Source organism: Babylonia areolata, chromosome 18, assembly GCF_041734735.1.
Source record: "Babylonia areolata isolate BAREFJ2019XMU chromosome 18, ASM4173473v1, whole genome shotgun sequence".
In the NCBI taxonomy this organism is placed as follows: domain Eukaryota; kingdom Metazoa; phylum Mollusca; class Gastropoda; order Neogastropoda; family Buccinidae; genus Babylonia; species Babylonia areolata.
The window spans coordinates 20,454,337-20,472,442 of record NC_134893.1 but is presented as its reverse complement, the minus strand read 5'-3'; the positions used below and the strand labels follow the sequence as shown (position 1 = coordinate 20,472,442).

At 42.6% G+C, this 18,106-nt stretch overlaps 1 protein-coding gene across 1 annotated transcript; it reads left to right on the top strand.

Annotated features, from left to right (window-relative positions):
* Positions 1-440: 440 nt before the first annotated feature.
* LOC143292553 (uncharacterized) lies at positions 441-4,659 on the top strand. Its single transcript, XM_076602960.1, has 3 exons — positions 441-808; positions 2,974-3,486; positions 4,385-4,659. The coding sequence occupies exons 1-3, from the start codon at positions 493-495 to the stop codon at positions 4,564-4,566; spliced, it is 1,011 nt and encodes a 336-aa protein (XP_076459075.1). The 5' UTR covers positions 441-492; the 3' UTR covers positions 4,567-4,659.
* The last annotated feature ends 13,447 nt before the right edge of the window (positions 4,660-18,106 follow it).

Genomic DNA, 18,106 nt, shown 5'->3' with positions numbered 1-18,106 from the left:
GCGCGCGCAAAAATGTGTGTGTGTTTTCTTTTTTTCTTCTTTTTTTCGTTTCACGACCAACATCCACGGAGACTGACAGACGAATATCAAGTTAAAGTGACAAAACTCCCCTCTATCCTCCTGCGGCCCTACACTGTCTCGCAGACACAACGTTCTCCCCACATGCCGTGCACAGTGTGTGTGTGTGTGTGTGTGTGTGTATGTATGTTTCCGTGCGTGCGTGTGCATATCTGTGTGTGTGCGCGCGCGCGTGCGTGCTTGCTTACGTGTGTACGTGCGTGTTCGCAAGTTTGGAAGGTTCTCGAACAAACAAACAAAAAAAAAACAATTATCGGGAATTCCCATTTTGAATCAAACCCCAGTGACCTTTTGAAGGACACTGAGGTTATAATTCATTGGCTGGAGACATCACGTGACATTATGTCATTGCCATCACCCTATTTTCTCCCTCGTTCATGGGCAACAGTTCCCAGTGTTGCATGTGAACGACACATGATAGGAACACTGAGTTGTAGAAGAGTTTGTTTTTTTTCGCCAACGTATCACCAGCGTGCAGCATCGGTAAAAAAAACATCGACTATGGCAATGGAGATGAGGACAACGGCTGTCACTTTTCGCGCGATGTTGTTTTGCGCAGTTGGCACCATACCTGCAATGGCGACCCCCATTCCAAAACAACCCCCCGTACCAAAATGTGACGAGTTTTATTACTACGATCACGGGACTGAACTATGTGAGCATTGTCGAGACATATGTGATGATGCCAGCGCCAAAAAGACAGTGGAAGTTTGTTGGCGGCAGTGTCATTGTAAGTAAACCCTATTTCCTAGATGTTATAGCTTGATTCGATTGCATCGTGCGGTATTTCGAAACTACCTCGGTGTGTGTCGTCATCCCACAATGACAAAATATAAAGAGTGTTGAGTGTCGCTGGGTTGTTTATCCAGAGTGGTATGAGGAAGGGGACATTCTGAAGCTTGTTTATTTTGACGGGCGCAATAGTGGTTCAAGCATTGGACTTTCAATCTGAGGGTCCGGGGTTCGAATCACGGTAACGGCGCCTTGTGGGTAAAGGGTGGAGATTTTTCCTATCTCCCAGGTCAACACATGTGCAGACCTGGTAGTGTCCGAACCCCCTTCGTGTGAAAACGCACGCGGAAGATTAAATACGCATGTTAAAGATCCTGTAACCCATGTCAGTGTTCGGTGGGTTACGGAGACACGAAAATACCCAGCACGCATGAACCACGACAGAGTCATCGGCAAGCCGATGTTGGTCGTGTTACGGAAAGAAGAAGAAGAAACAAGGAGAAGAACAGAGAACAAGAGAGCTTTAAATTGGGGATATGGAACAGTGTCAGTGTGTGTGTGTGTGTGTGTGTTCATATTTTTTTTGTTTTGTTTCTTCATTTCTTAACATTGTTTTTAGTCAAATTATTTTTATTTTGTTTTTTTGGGGGTTTTATTAAAAAAACAAAAAAAAACAACCACCAACGTTATTTTAATTCATTTAATTTATTCACTTACCTATTCATTTATCATATTTTGTTGTTATAGTGTCAGGTTATGTTTGGGTTGTGGCATCCTCAAGCCACAATACACTACCCCTTGCCAAAGTTCACCACCTGCCCCCTACTCTCCCCCCCCCTCCTTCCGTACTCCTCCCCCACTTGAGACTCGGTCACAGGAAGTCCCTTCCCTCTCTACCCCCCTATCCCCCACTCCCCCTCTCCCAGCCCTCTCCTCCTTTGCTAAGCCCACCCTGCTCTGTTGTTAAGCAACTTGTAGGCACCTCACAGTCTAACATAGCCAGAACAATTAGCCTCTCAGACAACATTTCAACTCCCTCCTCCCTCACTCTCCTCATCCCTTTTCCACCCTTTTCCTGCTGAAGTGTTTGTGGAGATTTGGACAGTGTGTGTGTTGCATCCCAGCCATTAGTCATCTTCTTGTGACCAACCAGAGGTGTCCATTTGCAACATTTTATACACATAGTGTGGTTACAACCTATCAGGTGATGTGTCTCTAAATCATAAACACAGACTGGAGTGTTGGGACCATTGGTCCATTGGGTTGTACCAGTTGGGAAAGCATGAATGTAAACAGCAAGCTCACATGGCTGCAGCCTTTTCCTTGCTGTTAGTAAACTAGGGAGCCAGACTGAGAGACTGAGGCTCCACTGAGAAAGACATCTGTTGACCAGGAGGGCTGTGTGCTGCTAACTGCTAAGTTAGGATGTGCTTCTAAGTGCTGTTTAAGTCACCTCAGATGAACACCTCAGTTCATCTTACTAAAAGACCCTTCTGTAGTATGAGGAGAGAGCGGATTGTGCAAGGAGCAGTGGAAAGGAATATTAACTATAAATTTCCAAGAAACTGATTGATTACAAAGATAATCGAAGAGGGCTGGAACTTTTGGAAGGGAGAAGAGGTGTCTATATTGGTATCATTGTGTTGGAACTATGTTTTTAAGGAAGCACAGTAATTATGAGACATTTCATTTTTTACTAATAAGTTAACCAGCCAAAACGTTTTTTGCTGTTGTTGTTGTTGCTCACTGTGTGTGTGTGTGTGTGTGTGTGTGCACGTGTGTGCAGAAGAGGGGAAATCTAGTTATTGACTGATTCAGCATGTTCCATGTTCTAACCAAACTTAGAAAGCACTGTGCTCATTTTCATTATGAAATAATGCATTATTGATATGGGTTGTAATTGTAATTTAACAGTGCCTATATCAGTGTATGTTTTTTGTACACATATCAATAATTATTGTAACATGTATGTCATGTGTCTGTCTCAGATGACTTTGAACTACAAATATTTAATTGTATGTGTATGTTATACAGTGCGTGTGTGTGTGTGTGCATGCACACATATTTATGTATGCACTCGTAACATTTTTCACTGCAGCTCTTAAATTCATTCATGGTGATAAATGCATAAAACTTGATGGTGGCATTACTCTGTTTTTGCAGCTTACGCGCTTGCTCTGTGGCCACCAAAGGAAAGCCCCATCCCAGAACCTGATGAGACAGGTAACCAGGAGAGCAACGACACCAGCTTTCCACTTGCTGCTAAAATCACCATCCCTGTCGTGTGCCTCATGCTCCTTGGCATGGCAGTTGGACTGGCGATCATCAGAAGAAAGATCAAGAAAAATCAGCAAGGAAGAGCTCCAGCTGGTGGCGAAAATGAGAATGAGACGACAACCGTTCTCATCAGTGGCACTGGGGAGAGTGAGAGTGCAGCCACAGGGGCATCTCTCAGAGCAACCCTTGGAACGTCAGTGACCACATCCCCTGCTGGAGTCCAGGGGGAAGCAGCCAGTTTTGGTCAAGAAGGGGGCCAGAGGGTGGGGAGGGGGAGCACTGTGGCCCAAGCTACACCCAGTCACCTGGACAATCTGCCTGCCCATCTCTGCAATCCTGTTCCTGTCAGCCCTGAAGGCAACTGCGCCTCTTTCGCCTTGGCGTTGCCTGCATCTCCTTGTGAGTGAGAATTTTTTTTTAATCAAGTCGAAGTATGTATACATGTACTGATGAAGTAGAGAGCAGAAGTTTAATGGAAAATTCTTTTGCCCATTCATTCTGTTATATTCTTGTGTCAGCTAGACGCAGTCAGCATTCAGCAAAGTTATTTAGATAAATGAATACTTAATTTTGTTTCTGATTTGATCTTTGCAATACTTTTCAAAATGTTTCTAGAGACTTTTTGTTTTATCTCTTATTTACAAGTTCTGTTTGTTTCCTATGTTTGGAATGGATTGAACAGTATTTTTCTTTATCATTGATAAACAGTATGATTGATTAACTGATTTAAGTCTTTGCCACTTTGTGTATGATAGCATATAGCAAGCAGTATAGAGTGGTAGCTCTCTCCATTCACAAGGCTTACAACTTCAAGTTAATGCTGCTTACGCTATTGATTCAGCTAGCATACAGATAAATAACAGGCACATTGGAACAAACCCAGACACTTCCTCAAAAAAGGAAGCGCCAGGTCTGTCCTGGATGGTGAATCCACTCTTTACTATTTGTTAATCATTTTCTTCTCCTGGCCTCATTGTTTATTCATTGATATTGTATATGTGGGATGGTGATGATGGTGGAGGTATGTTGCTGCACTTAAAACATTGCCTCAGTAGTTCATATCAAGGCAGGAGTCAGAAAGAAAAAAAAAATTGTTGATTGTAAAGATACTAAGTGATAATTTAAAAGAATCACTCACAGCTGTATCAACATTAACAACAATCTATCACATTTTATGTAGTAATGAGGGGTGTAACAGTAAACAATCATGCACAGTAATACCGGTCAACATATCTTATGCATTTTATGGAGGCAATGAGAAATGATTAGCTAACTTTCAGCATCTGTCTGTGTTCAGTGCCAGTGATGCATATTCCACCCCTGGGCCCACAATCACGCCATCTCTCTTTGCCATCTGAAGACCTGGACAGCACGGAGCTCAAGACCTTGCTGCCCTCTCTCAGCAATGACTCGCTTCTTGTCGAGACCCGCGCACTGCAAGGAGGAGACCCTACCACCGCTGCTGTGAGCAGAGTGTGATTATCGGTTGGGATCATAGCCCCTCTGGCACTGTTACTGTTGCTGCTGCTGCAGTGATAGTGTCTCTTAATTTCAGAATTTTTTATTTCTTTTTTTTGGGGGGGGGGGGGGGGGGGGGGTATGAATTTGATTTGAATTTGATTTTGACAAGACCCTGCCACCGCTGCTGTGAGCAGAGTGTGATGATCGGATGTGGACAGAGCCCATCTGGAACTGTTGCTGCTGCTGCAGTGAGCAGTGTCTCTTGATTTCAGAATTTTCCTTTTCATATTTTTTTTTTGTATTTTTTAATTTCAATTTAATTTGGCTTTATTTTAGATTTATTTTAGATTTTAATTTAAAGTTAATTTGGATTTTAATTTAAAGTTAATTTGGACTAAATGTAGATTTGATTTTTATTTGATTTGAATTTAATCTAGATTCTGATTTGAATTCAATTTGGAATTAATTTATGTTTAAGTTAAATCTGATTTAGATTTCATTTAAATTCAATTGGCAAGCCATGTTTATAAATTTAAATTTTGCCGGGCACTGTATATAAATTTTGATTTTTGCTAAGCACTGTATATAAAGCCCTGTTTATAAATTTTTACATTTTGCCAAGTCCTGTTTATAAATTTAATAATTTGTCAAGCCTTGTTGATAAAATTTGAATTTTGCCAAGCCCTATTTATAAATCTTTACATTTTGCTAAGCCCTGTCTGTATGTAAATTTTAAAAATTTGTCAAGCCTAGATATATTTTGCCAAGGCCTATTCATACATTTTAAAGATTTTTTGCCAAGCCCTGTGTGTAGAATTTAAATTTTGCTTGTGTTTTCAGTTTTGTTTGGTTGCTTTGGTTACTTATCAGGTGTTTCCATAGTGTGGGAAAGGTTGACTTGAGGATGTTATTTTGCTTGGGTCAGTGATTCCATGGCTCCGTTTGTGAAACTAACCAGACTTTTTTAAAATGTTAAGTTATGTCAGCTTCCATTGCTTAGATAAGCTTTACTGCTGTGTGAATGAATGATGCTCCCAGTTAAGTGAAAAAGCAACCATGTTACTGCAAAGACAAGCCATGAATTTTTGCGGGAATCAAATATCGTTCAAGTTGTCTCATATTTTCCCTTTACATAAATGAAAAAAATATAGAGCAGGTTTCTGGATAGTGTGCTATATAAGTATCCATTATTATTATTATTATCGTTGTTGTGTTTCATTTACCAGGACTCAGTTCTGTGGGAATGGATTTCACCTGGGTTGTCTCATCCACACCTGTCGTGCAGCACACCAACACAAACTCGGTCACTGCCGAGCATTTGTTCCCCCAGCCCTTGGAAGTTGAACCCTTTAACAAGGTAACGGTTTACTCTCAATAAGAGCAGCCAAGCTGAGTGACGTCAAGGAATTGACGGTCTTTATGTTTTTACGAGGCAAGCAGAGCATCCAACTGCAACCAAAGCAAGCGTGATGCATACCGTTCAAACACGATTGCAACCAAAAGCAAGCAGTGGCTATTCTGTCCTTTGGGGGATTACCCAGTCCTGCAAACCCTGTTTGCTGACTGTACAGATAGTCTCCAGCATGTGCAAGAAGCTCACATCTCCCCAACCAAGATTGGGGAACATCCTCCTGTGTACAAGAGAAATGCCACCTAAAAATCTGTCTGGTGTCGTGTAGAAAACAGAGAGACATTTAAAAAAAGAAAAGAAAAAGAAAGAAAGATGAAACAATGTTATGAAATATGTATCAGAAAAGAAGCAGTGAAAGTGCTTTGAAAGAAAATTCACTGGTTTGAAAAATAAATCATAACATTGTTTCATCATGTATTTTTTTTCTTCAAAAAGTCTCTCTGCACACAATGTTCATGCAGATTTTTAGGTGGTGTTTCTCTTTTGCATGCGGGAGGTTGTTCCCCAATCTTGGTTGGGGAGATGTGCACTTCTTGTTTATTGGTGGAGACACTGTACAGTCAGCAACCAAAGTTGGCAGGCCTGGTGAATCCCCAAAAGACGGAATGGCCACTGCTTGCTTTGGTTGCAATCTTGTTTGAACAGTCTGCATCCCACTTGCTTTAGTTACAGTTGGATGCTCTGCCAAGCAGCTTGGCTTCTCTTATTGAGAGTAAACCGTTACCTTGTTGGTGACAAGGTTCAACTTCCGAGGGCAAGGGGAACAAATGCTCGGCATGGACCGAGTTCGTGTTGGTGTGCTGCACGACAGGTGTGAATGAGACAACCCAGGTGAAATCCATTCCCACAGATTAGTTCAGACAACCATCTTTGGGGAATGAAAAGGCCTTCTTTCATGTTGAACTGTCATTATTGAAGGTTGTTTTTTTCTTTTAATTATACAAAACAGGTCCATTTCTTCCTTACTAACTTGTGCACATCCATGTGCTGATGAAAGTGTTCACACAGATACCTGCCATTACTAACAAGCAAATGTGACATCTTGCAAAGTTTATTCGAAAAGATTCCAGGTCATATTTTGTTCTTCTTTTTCTTTCTTTCTTTTCTTTTCTTTTCTTTTCTTTTTTTTTTTTTCATTTTTTTTTTTCTTCATATTATTAACATTTGGGAGAACAGTTAAAATGAGTCGATTACTTCATTAGAAACCTAGAAAGGCAGGGTGAAACTGTGAAACTTTCGTATACATAAGATTGACTTTAATTCCAGGTTTTTGCATGTATCAGTACCTGCATTATTTTTTAAAAATTTTTCCTGTTAATGTGTGTGTGAGTGTGAAGTGTCTTTTATTCTGTAACTCTTTTGAAGACTTTGAAGACTTATATATATATATATCAGACTGATTAAAGTAATTGGACTGTGATTGTCTCGTCTGCATACTTTCAAGAGGTATTTTTACTTTTCTGAATATTTTGTTAAGATTCGCTTCAGTTGTGCATGTGTAGCTTTTATTGTGCATGTATAGCATTTTTTACTATTATGTATTTTTTAGGTCTTTTTAGGTCTTTACATTCTGATGTGGGTAGTTGTTGAGTTTGATGACATATTGGATTATGCACTCACGGTCACATCGTTTTGGTTTTGGTTAGGTGAATGTTTGGGTGTTTAGCATTCTGTCATTTTTTTCTTGTTTTATAGCACCTGTCCCACTTTGCCTTGGGTGGTTATCATAAAAACTTCAGATACCATGCAGCTGAGCAAAACATGCACCACCAGACATCCAAGTTCTTTCTTCATTGCTTTCTCCTTTTCCTTCTAATTCTGTTAATTCTGTCCATAACCGTCCTACAGTAGCAAACTTTTGTTGGGGGGTTATTTTGTTTTGTGTGTTTGTGTTTGGTGTATAAATAATCAGTGTAATTTGAAAGGTTAATAAAATGTATCAAGTAGTGGACCCTTGAGTGAGGGTGTTTGTGTGTATGAGTGATGAGTCTGTGTCAGTGTGTGAGTTTGTGAATGTGGGTTTGGTGGTGGTTGTTGTTGTTTTTTTTGTGGGGGAGGGGGGTGTGGGTGTGGGTTTTTGTTTGTGTGTGTGTGTGTGTGTGTGTGAGAAAGTCTATTTGTGTGTAAGTGTGTGTCTGTGTTGAGAGAAAGACCATACACAACAACTATGTCATATCAACAGCTTGTCCACATTTCCAGTGATTTTGCATCCACTGAGTGACCAACATTAAAGTAATACACAAGAAAAGCCACCTTCAAAACTTGCAAAAATGAAACTGAGCAAACAAACTGCGATACACAACACTCAGAATAGAGTTAATACTCTCACACATGCTCCGGTACAGAGATACACACACTTGTGTGCTGGATTCCTTACAGCCCAGTTCATCCACTTAATGAGAAAATAAAAAATACTGCGACAGAAGGCGAAGGCCAACCTAAATCAAATCATATTGTTAATAGACCAGCTAATTCAGGACTGATTTCCTGTCAGTTCTTAACTCTTTCCATACGAACGGCAAAACAGACCGCGTTTCACCCCATTTACCATCATCAAAATATTGCAAGCAGAAGGCTCTTATACTGAAGACGTGGATATTGACAAAGAATACCACAATTCTTACAACGGAAGCTAAAGGTTGGGTCATTCAGACACCCACTGGACATCTGAGGGGTCTGTGTAGAGGAGAAGAGAGGACTGGCCATACTCAGTGAGTTAAGCCAGCTGAAGAGAACACAGAATGATGCTACAAGGTCATTCCAAACAACACAACAAAAAACAAAACAAAAACAACTCGCCCATGTCTTGCGTAAACCACATGAGTCACTTTCAGTTTTTCAAAGAGGTGTCACTGTGTTCGGACAAATCCATATAAGCTGATCCACATCTGCAAATCCGATACCTGACAGCAGCATAACCCAACACGCTTGTCAGTCCTTGAGTGCATGCATTTACATAGATTTTTTTTTTTTTTTTTTTTTTTTTTTTTTTGCATCTACCAGAATGGATTTCTTCTTCAAAATTTTGACAGAGGACAATACTTTTGTTGCCATGGGTTCTTTTTCAGTGCTCCAAGTGCATGCTGCACCTGGGACCTCAGTTAATTGTCTCACCTGAATGACTAGATGCTCAGTTTAAGTTTCCAGTTAAACTTGGGAGAAAGGGCGAGAGTGGGAATCAAACCCACACTCTCACAGACACTACTGGCAGATAAGCATCTTAACCATTCTGCCACCTCCCTGTAACCTGTAGGCTTGTTAACCTCCTGGTAGACCACACAGAATTTAAATCAAATGAAAAACATTGGAGAAGCATAAAAAGACCACTGCATCCTCATCTTCTTCAGTCCTTGTTTAATTTAGATAAGGTTAAGATACTGATTTCCTTCAGGTACACAAAAAGATCATTTGTCTGGAGAGACACCCTGAAACATGAACTTTATGGAGCTTGCTGCAAACAAACAAACAAACAAAGAAACATGTTTGGTTTCTGACCAAAAGAATAAAAATAAAATAAAATAAAAATAAAAAAGAGAGGAAAAAAAGACAGTGCATCATGTTCATTGCAGTTGTTAATTCAAATTCTGTTATAACACTTTATGATGATTCTAATTTTATGCCCTTTCAAAAATTTGAGGGTTTCGATTAAAAGATTATGGGGTATGATGCTGAGTTGGGCAGTTGAAAATGGACACCTCTTGAGCTTTGTTTCTCTCTCTCTTTTTTTTTTTGTTTTTGTTGTCATAGTGTTATATGTTATTAGTTTAAGAACATGCATCACCAAAAAAAAAAGTAGAAATTTCTTTGAAGTTCAATTTCTCAAGGAGATGTCAGTGTATTCAGACTAATCCTTATATGCTACACTGTGTCTGCTGAGCAGGTGCCTGACCAACAGCATATAACACAATGCGATTAGGCCCTTAAGGGTAAAAAAAAAAAAAAAAGGATGATAAATAAATGAATAACTAACTAACTAAAGACATAAATAAATGAAATGATGACAATAATAACAGGTAAGTACATTGAAATGTAATGTAGGGAAAGATAAGCAGAGCAAAAGATTGAAATAAAAACATGACTTTTTTTTTTTTTTTGAATGGTTTGTCAGGAAAAGACTCATTTGCACACCTTCCCACCACACACATGGCAGGGGAAAATAAAGTAATTATCTGAAAATGTCTCTTGCAGTGGTTATAGTGATTACACAACATAAGATGAATTCTATCATCTGACAAAAGAGCAATGGGGGGGATCAAGCTGAGGGTTGGTTGATTTGATAGTTTGTGGTGCCTGGGACACAGTTACAATAATAATATGGTGATTGGTTTTTTGTTGTTGTTTTTTTCTGTGTGTGGAAGAGGATGGTAAGGTCAGTGGGGGTGGGGGTGGGGATATGAACTTACTCGAGAGTGAGTGTCTGCAGATTAACATCTTTACCTCAGACTTTGATTGATTCTGTGTGCAAATGCCCCTCCCCTTGCCAGCCCATCTCCCTCTCCTTCCCTTGTGTGTGTGTGGGGGGGGGGGGAGGTGGTGAGGAGGTTCAGGGGGGTACTCTGTGTGTGTGTGTGTGTGTGTGTGGAGGGGGTTCTGGGGGGTACTGTGTGTATGTGTGTGTGTGTGGGGGGGGGGGGGGGCTTGGGGGGGGGGAGGTTGGTGGTATAGGATTCAGGGGGGTACTCTGTGTGTGTGTGTGTCTGTCTGTGTGTGTGTGTCTGTGTGTGGAGGGGGCTCTGGGGGGGTACTGTGTGTATGTGGGGGTGGGGGTTGGTGGTGTAGGATTCAGGGGGGTACTCTGTGTGTGTGTGTGTGGGGGGGGGGGGGTAGGGTTCAGGGGGGTACTTTGTGTGTGTGTGTGTGTAGTGTGCTGAGTACTGTGTGTGTATGTGTGTGCGTGTTTGGGGGTTAGGGGGTGTGTGGGGGGGGAGTGCTGGGGTTGTTTTTGTTGGGAATGGGGAGATGGAGGAATGTGGGTGACGGTGATGTGGCCTTTCCCTTTCTTAATCACGCCACCCGGATTACGTCAGTGCTGTCTGTCCAACACACCCGGATTTGCGAGACATTTTAAGCACGTGCGTGTTTGCAAGGTCGAGGTCGATCGAGTTCTTTCATCCAATCGGTGACTGCCACACGACTGGCGGTCCTATGACATTTTTGGGGACTTTCCGTTTGGCTCTGTGCCAGCATCACCTGATGGTGTGAGCTTTGGTGTGCTGCGTCACTGTGTCTGTCTCCCCTCTCTCTGTCTGTGTCCGTCTCTCTGTCTGTCTGTGTGTCTCACTATCTGTTTGTCTCTTCTACAATATATATATATATATGTGTGTGTGTGTGTGTGTGTGTGTGTGTGTGTGTGTGTGTGTGTACATTGTGTGTGTGTATGTGTGTGTGTGTGTGTGTGTGTGTGTGTTCCTTCCTGTGTATTTTATCAGAACTGTGCTCGGGCCTCTCTCTCTCTCTCTCTCTCTCTCTCTCTGTCTGTCTGTCTGTCTGTCTCTGTGTGTTATGTTCGATTTCCTATCATGATCTCTCTCTCTCTCTCTCTCTCTCTCTCTCTCTCTCTCTCTGTCTGTCTGTCTCTGTCTATGTCTCTGTGTGTTATGTTCGATTTCCTATCATGACGTGTCTTATTAACTCTCTCCATACGAACGGCGAAAGAGACGACGTTAACAGCGTTTCACCCCAATTACCATCATCAAAATATTGCAAGCGGAAGGCTCTTATACTGAAGACGTGAATGTTGACAAAGATACCACAATTCTGACGACGGAAGCTAAAAGTTGCGTCATTCAGACACCCACTGGACATCCGAGGGGTCTGTGTAGAGGAGAAGAGAGGACTGGCCGTACTGAGTGAGTTAAAACTGCACTTGTGCCTAGTTACCCTGCAAATACTATTTTTCTGCCCGTATATATACATTTTCGACCCACACCCAACCCTCCCTCTGTGTGTGTGTGTGTGTGTGTGTGTGTGTGTGTGTGTGTGTAATAATAATAATAATAATGTACTCTCAAGAGCTCAGGGCGCTTTACATGAAAGAAAAATATTACAAGTTACATAAAACATTCATGGCCACTCTTTCTCAATGAGCTGACATGGGTGGTGTTGGAGAACAAGGAAGTCGAGAGTACTTATAGACTGGTTTTTAAAAGATAAGTTTTTAGTGATGAGCGAAAAGCAGAAATAGAATCAGATGCACGATATGATGAGGAACTTGAAGTTGTTTCAGATGTGAGGAACAGCAAAGAAGAAAGAACGCGCGCGCGCTCGCGCGCGCGCGTGTGTGTGTGTGTGTGTGTGACCCTGTTCACGGGCGGGGACTGAATGTACATAGGAAATAAACAAATTTGTCTTGTCTTGTCTCAGTTGAATGATGATGAAGAATGATATGGATACTAACATATCGCGCCTATCCTCGCTCGGAAACCAAGCCTCTTTGCACTTGACAAATTCGGGGTCAGTTGTACAACGGGCTGTCTACTCAAGTTGGGTGGACTGGAGCCGACTGACGGCTGCCATTTGACACTCAGCATTCGTTTCCTGTGTCATTCGATTAGATTTTAGACACGCACGCATACACACTTAGACAGACATTAATTTTTACGTGTATGACTGATCATTTTCTTTTGTCTCGTCTTGCGTTGTCTCGTCTCTCTGTGCCTGTCTCTCTGTCCCTGTCCCCCCCCCTCCCACCCTCTCTCTCTCTCTCTCTCTCTCTCTCCGTCTCTCTCACTTCCTTTCACTCTCTCCATCTCCGTGTCTTGTCTGTCTTTTTATCTCTTCCATTGTCTCTGTCTCTCTGTCTGTCCGTCTCTCTCTGTTACTCTGACCGGCAGTGTGTTTCCGTGTCTCTCTCTTTCGGTCTGTTTTCTCTCTCCCTCCCTCTCTCTTGACTTGACTATTAGACGGTTGAGGCCCCGTAAAGGGCCTGTTCGTCGTCCGAGATCTATTTAATTATGTGCATGCGACGTATTTATTTATTTATTTTTTATTATCATTTTATTAGTATTACTATTATTATTACTACTACCTTTTTCTATATTATAATTATTATTTATTTATTTATTTATGTAAGCTTATCTATTATTTATTCCCCCGGTTGTTTTTTTCTTTCTTTTTTTTTCTTCTTTTTTTTAAGGCCTGACTAAGCGCGTTGGGTTACGCTGCTGGTCAGGCATCTGCTTGGCAGATGTGGTGTAGCGTATATGGTTTTGTCCGAACGCAGTGACGCCTCCTTGAGCTACTGAAACTGAAACTGAAACTGCATGCGACGTGCGGGCAGTGGTAAGTACAAAGGTGTTGGCCTAACACTGGCAGGCAGGAACATACACTCAAGGTAGTAGCTCAGTCCAGTAGCTGTCCAGTCGGCTTTTAAAAGAGTCAACAGATGGTGCCGTCACCACAGAGTCTGGTAAACCGTTCCAGGTGGTAACAACTCTTTCGGAGAAGTAGTTTGCTCTGATATTAAGACGGCACTGGTGTTTCTCTAATTTCAAAGCATTGCCTCTGAGATCACGTGTGGACGCCAGTTGGAAGCTAGGTCGAGAGACTGAGAAAACCCATGCAAGTATTTGTATACCTCAATAATGTCTCCACGGAGCCTCCTGTTTTCCAAGCATGGTAATTTTAGTTCTCTCTCTCTCTCTCTCTCTCTCTCTCTCTCTCTCTCTCTCTCTGTGCGTCTGTCTGTCTGTCTGCCTCTCTCTCTCTCTCTCTCTTCCTCTCTTTTTTCGTCTCCGTCTCAGGCCGGCTGTCTCTCTCCGTCCCTGTCCATACCCCCTCTTCGGCTCTTAACTGAGTTTCTTTTACGTGATTTTGCCAGAGATCAACAAGTACAATAGGTGCATGTTGCAAGGAGTTCTTGTTTAGTGCGCCAAGTGCGTGCTGCACATGGGACCTCGGTTTATCGCCTCACCCGAGTCAATCAATGCCTGGACGCCCAGATTGATTTTCCAGTCAAGCTTGACTTGACTTTTTTTTTTTTTTTTTTTTTTTTTTTTTTTTTACAAAGGGGCATGACCAGGAATCCCCAGAACCTCTCGGACACTGTATTGGCGGATAAGCGTCTTAACCATTCCGCCTCCTTCCTTTCTTAGTGGACATTTGGCTAGGCTCAGTTTGAACTGAGTTTCCTCAAGTCTCGGGCGCCTACACAAACAATGCATATCGTGCGTTCTTCTTCTTCTTCGTTCGTGGGCTGCAGCTTCCATGACCGTGTTTTTTTTTTTTTTTTTTTTTTTTTACTGTACTGACCCCCCGCCATGTAGGCAGCCACACTCCGTTTTCGTGGGTCGTGCGTTCTCAAATGCGGGCAGAGAAAAAGATTATGTAATGACACGTGTCGCGTAATCCATTCATCAAAGGAAGTGTTAGGCTTTAAAAAGTGACGATACGAACATGTCATTATATAGGAGGGGGGCCTCAGTCAAACGTCGTACTGAGGTATACGAGTCAACAAATGACCTGGAATGTGGCTTTCAGTTTCAGTTTCAGTTTCAGTTTCAACAATCGAGGCGTCCAAGCGTGTGTGCGGACTGATCCCATGATTACATAGCGGCTTCACCACATCTGTTCCCCTACCAATCCCCCCACCTCCCTCCACCCCCACTACCCCCCTCATCCCTCCCCCTGCCCCTCCCCACACACCCCACCCCCACACTTCCCCCGTTTCCCCCCGAAAAAAAAGAGAGAAAGATATTGTGAACACGATTCTATTTTTTTTTTTTTTAATATTTTTTACATTGAATGTTTGGGAGGATACGATCCCTCAGACCAAACGTAGACTGTGTGCAAGTGTACACAAGGCCGCACGCACGCGCGTGCGTGTACTTACACACACACACACACACACACACACACACACACACACACACTGACACATACTTTTCACATACATGTAAAGATCATAGAGAGTCGATCGAAACAATAAATCACAACTTCCTAACAGATCATGACTGACTCGGTATCAGACAGACGGACCACACGGTATCGGTAGAAAGCTTTATTTACAAGTTCTGATTTTTCCACCTTCACATTACCACTTGGACATGGTGTCACTGTGTCAGTGTCACGTCCGTTTCAAATAGAAGTGTGGAGGAAGGACAGGAGGAGGGAAGGGGGGGGGGGAGTGGTGGATGAGGCACAGCACGAGAGAGAGAGAGAGGGAGAGAGAGAGAGGGAGAGAGAGAGAGGGGGGAGAGAGAGAGAGAGAGAGAGGGAGAGAGAGAGAGGGAGAGAGAGAGAGAGAGAGGGAGAGAGAGAGAGAGGGGGAGAGAGAGGGAGGGAGGGAGAGAGAGAGAGAGAGAGAGAGAGAGAGAGAGAGAGAGAGAACGCAAAACACAAAATAGTTTATCATCTCCGATAAGAACATTTTATTTTTGTGGTGTGAAGCACTTAAACGATACACCGGCAAGAACCACAGTCTTGTTTTCTTTTTTTTATTCTTTTTTTGTGTTGTTGTTGTTGTTGTTGCTTATAGTCCAGCCGACCACACAGGGCCATATCAGGACTGAGAACCACAGTCATTCAATGAAAGACACAGCTAGAGTGCGTAAAATGTGAACCAGAAGTAAACCACACGTACAATGATCGCTTCAATTCACAGCAGACATAAAATGTTTTTATGTGAACGCAAAAAAACATACGACAATCCCACATGCAACAATCGAAGCTCTAGGATAGGCATATAATAACATACAACAACAGTCATAATAGCAGCATGCTATTCAACATCACTTTAAAACAAAGGTGTCATATCTTGCACACATAATATACTCCGACATACATTTTGCAGAGTCACATCATTAATCATAGTTGTTTAACAGATGAATAATGTTTAACAGAAGGAGGAAGGTGGCAGAATGGTTAAGATGTTCATCTGCCAAATTCATAGAGTTCCTGAGGGTCTCGGTTCGAATCCCGCTATCGCCCTTTCTCCAAAGTTTGACTGGAGAAGAACCCATGGCAACGAGAGTGTTGACCTCTAGCAAAATTTCAGTGTAGAAGCAACTTATCCACTATGACAGGTACACAAATCATGAAATATATATGCATGCCCTCAAGGCCTGACAAAGCGTGCTGGGTTAGTCTGCTGCTGTCCGCCAGGCATCTGCCTAGCAGATGTGGTGTGGCGTATATGGATTCGTCCGAACGCGGCAGTGACGCCTCCTTGAGAAATTGAATCTGAAACAGAAACTAACAGATAAAATAAGTTTCAGTGGAATAAAGCTGCATTTAATTCTGACTGTTTTGGATTTCGGAGCACAGAAGCGTGTTGATGATAACTTCGAGAAGCGAAGACATATATCTGAAGGTGGTATCAGTTTAGTCCTTTTGTAGAGTATGCACACTGATGGCCGACGATTCGGACACAAGAACGTAAAAACGTACATTCGTCAGTGAAGTATTCTGTATGGACGTTGCCTGTGGAATTCAACGCTCGGCTCATAATCAGAAAATGGCATTAGCATACAGTCGGGCCAACAGCAAAGTGAGAACTTTGTAATAAATGGTTTCTTCTTCTTTCCATTACACGACCAACATCGACTTGCCGATAACTTTGTCGTGGTTCGTGCATGCTGGGTATTTTCGTGTCCCCATAACCCATCAAACACTGACATAGGTTACAGGTTCTTTAAGTGCGTACTTGATCTTCTGCGTGCGTATACACACGAAGGGGGTTCAGGCACTAGCAGGTCTGCATATATATTGACGTGGGAGATCGGAAAAATCTCCACTCTTTACCTACACCGTGATTCGAACCCGGGACCATCAGATTCAAAGTCCAACGCTTAAACCACTCGGCTATTGCAGTTTATCCACTGCAGTGGGAATTCTCATACAGGTTGAGCTTTTGTGAGGGAGGCCTTATAAATAGGTACATTTATTAATTTTGTTGATACGTCCGTGGGACCATCCCAGCGCCGACTGCCCTAGAGCCCTCTTGTCCGAGAGTGGAGGTGTGTAATATTGTAACTTGGGCAAAACATTCTCCTCTATAATAAAAGTCTAGCCAAATTTTCTAATATCACTCAAAGTGAAAAGACGTTATAATATCAAATTCTAGCCCTGATAGTCGGGACAGCAGTTGTCTCTTCTGTTGTTCTGAAGGTCCTAGTCGGACACGACTATCACACCTACTGAGACATGTGTCTCTTCTGTTGTTCTGAAGGTCCTAGTCGGACACGACTATCACACCTACTGAGACATGGATGACTCATATGGGTTCTGTGTGACCCCGCTATCAGCGACAAATATCACTGAGCTGATCCTTGGACAGCATGATATGTAGCGTCGGAACAATGGGATGTATCATCGACTCAAGATAGATAAAAGACGGCAGTGAACTCTCTCCTCTCCTCTTCCTTCCAGCGTTAGTAACACACCAGCCACCTGGCACACTGGATATAATGTCATGAAGAGCAACAGTTTCGTCGGTTTTCCGCAGTTGACAGATAACAGGCGCCATGCAGTGACTGCTGTACTCTTCCCGGCGTCACAAAGAGATATGCTGCCACCGACAACAATAGTTTCGTTAGTTTCCGTTTCAGTTTCAACTGAAGGAGGTGTGAAAGCGTGCGGACTGATCCATTTTCGGAACACCACATCTGATTAAAAAGGATAATAAAGAAGAGGGGTGTGGGGGTGGGGGTGAGGTGGGTTGGGGGAGGGGGGCAGATGACTGACCTACACACCCAGCGCACCGGTCAGGCCTTGAGAGCCTTCCATAGGGATTTAAATAATTGATCAAAATAAACAATTAATTAGTTTTCAGTTTCAGTTTCTCAAGGAGGCGTCACTGCGTTCAAACGAATCCATACAAGCTACACCACATCTGTTAGATGCCTGACCAGCAGCATAAACCTACACGCATTGTCAGGCCGTGAGTGCATGCATTTGTACTTGTGTTTGTGTTCCTGTCAGAGTGGATTTCGTCTGCAGAATTTTGCTAGAGGACAACACTCTCGTCGCCATGGGTTCTTTTTCAGTGTGCCAAGTGCGTGCTGCACATTGGACCTCACTTTATCGTCTCATCCGAATGACTAGAAGAGGGTGGTTAAGACACTTATCTGCCAGTGGAGCGTACGTTAGGGTCTGGGTTCGATTTCCAGTCTTGTACATTTTCTGCCAAGTTTGGCTGACTGGAAAATC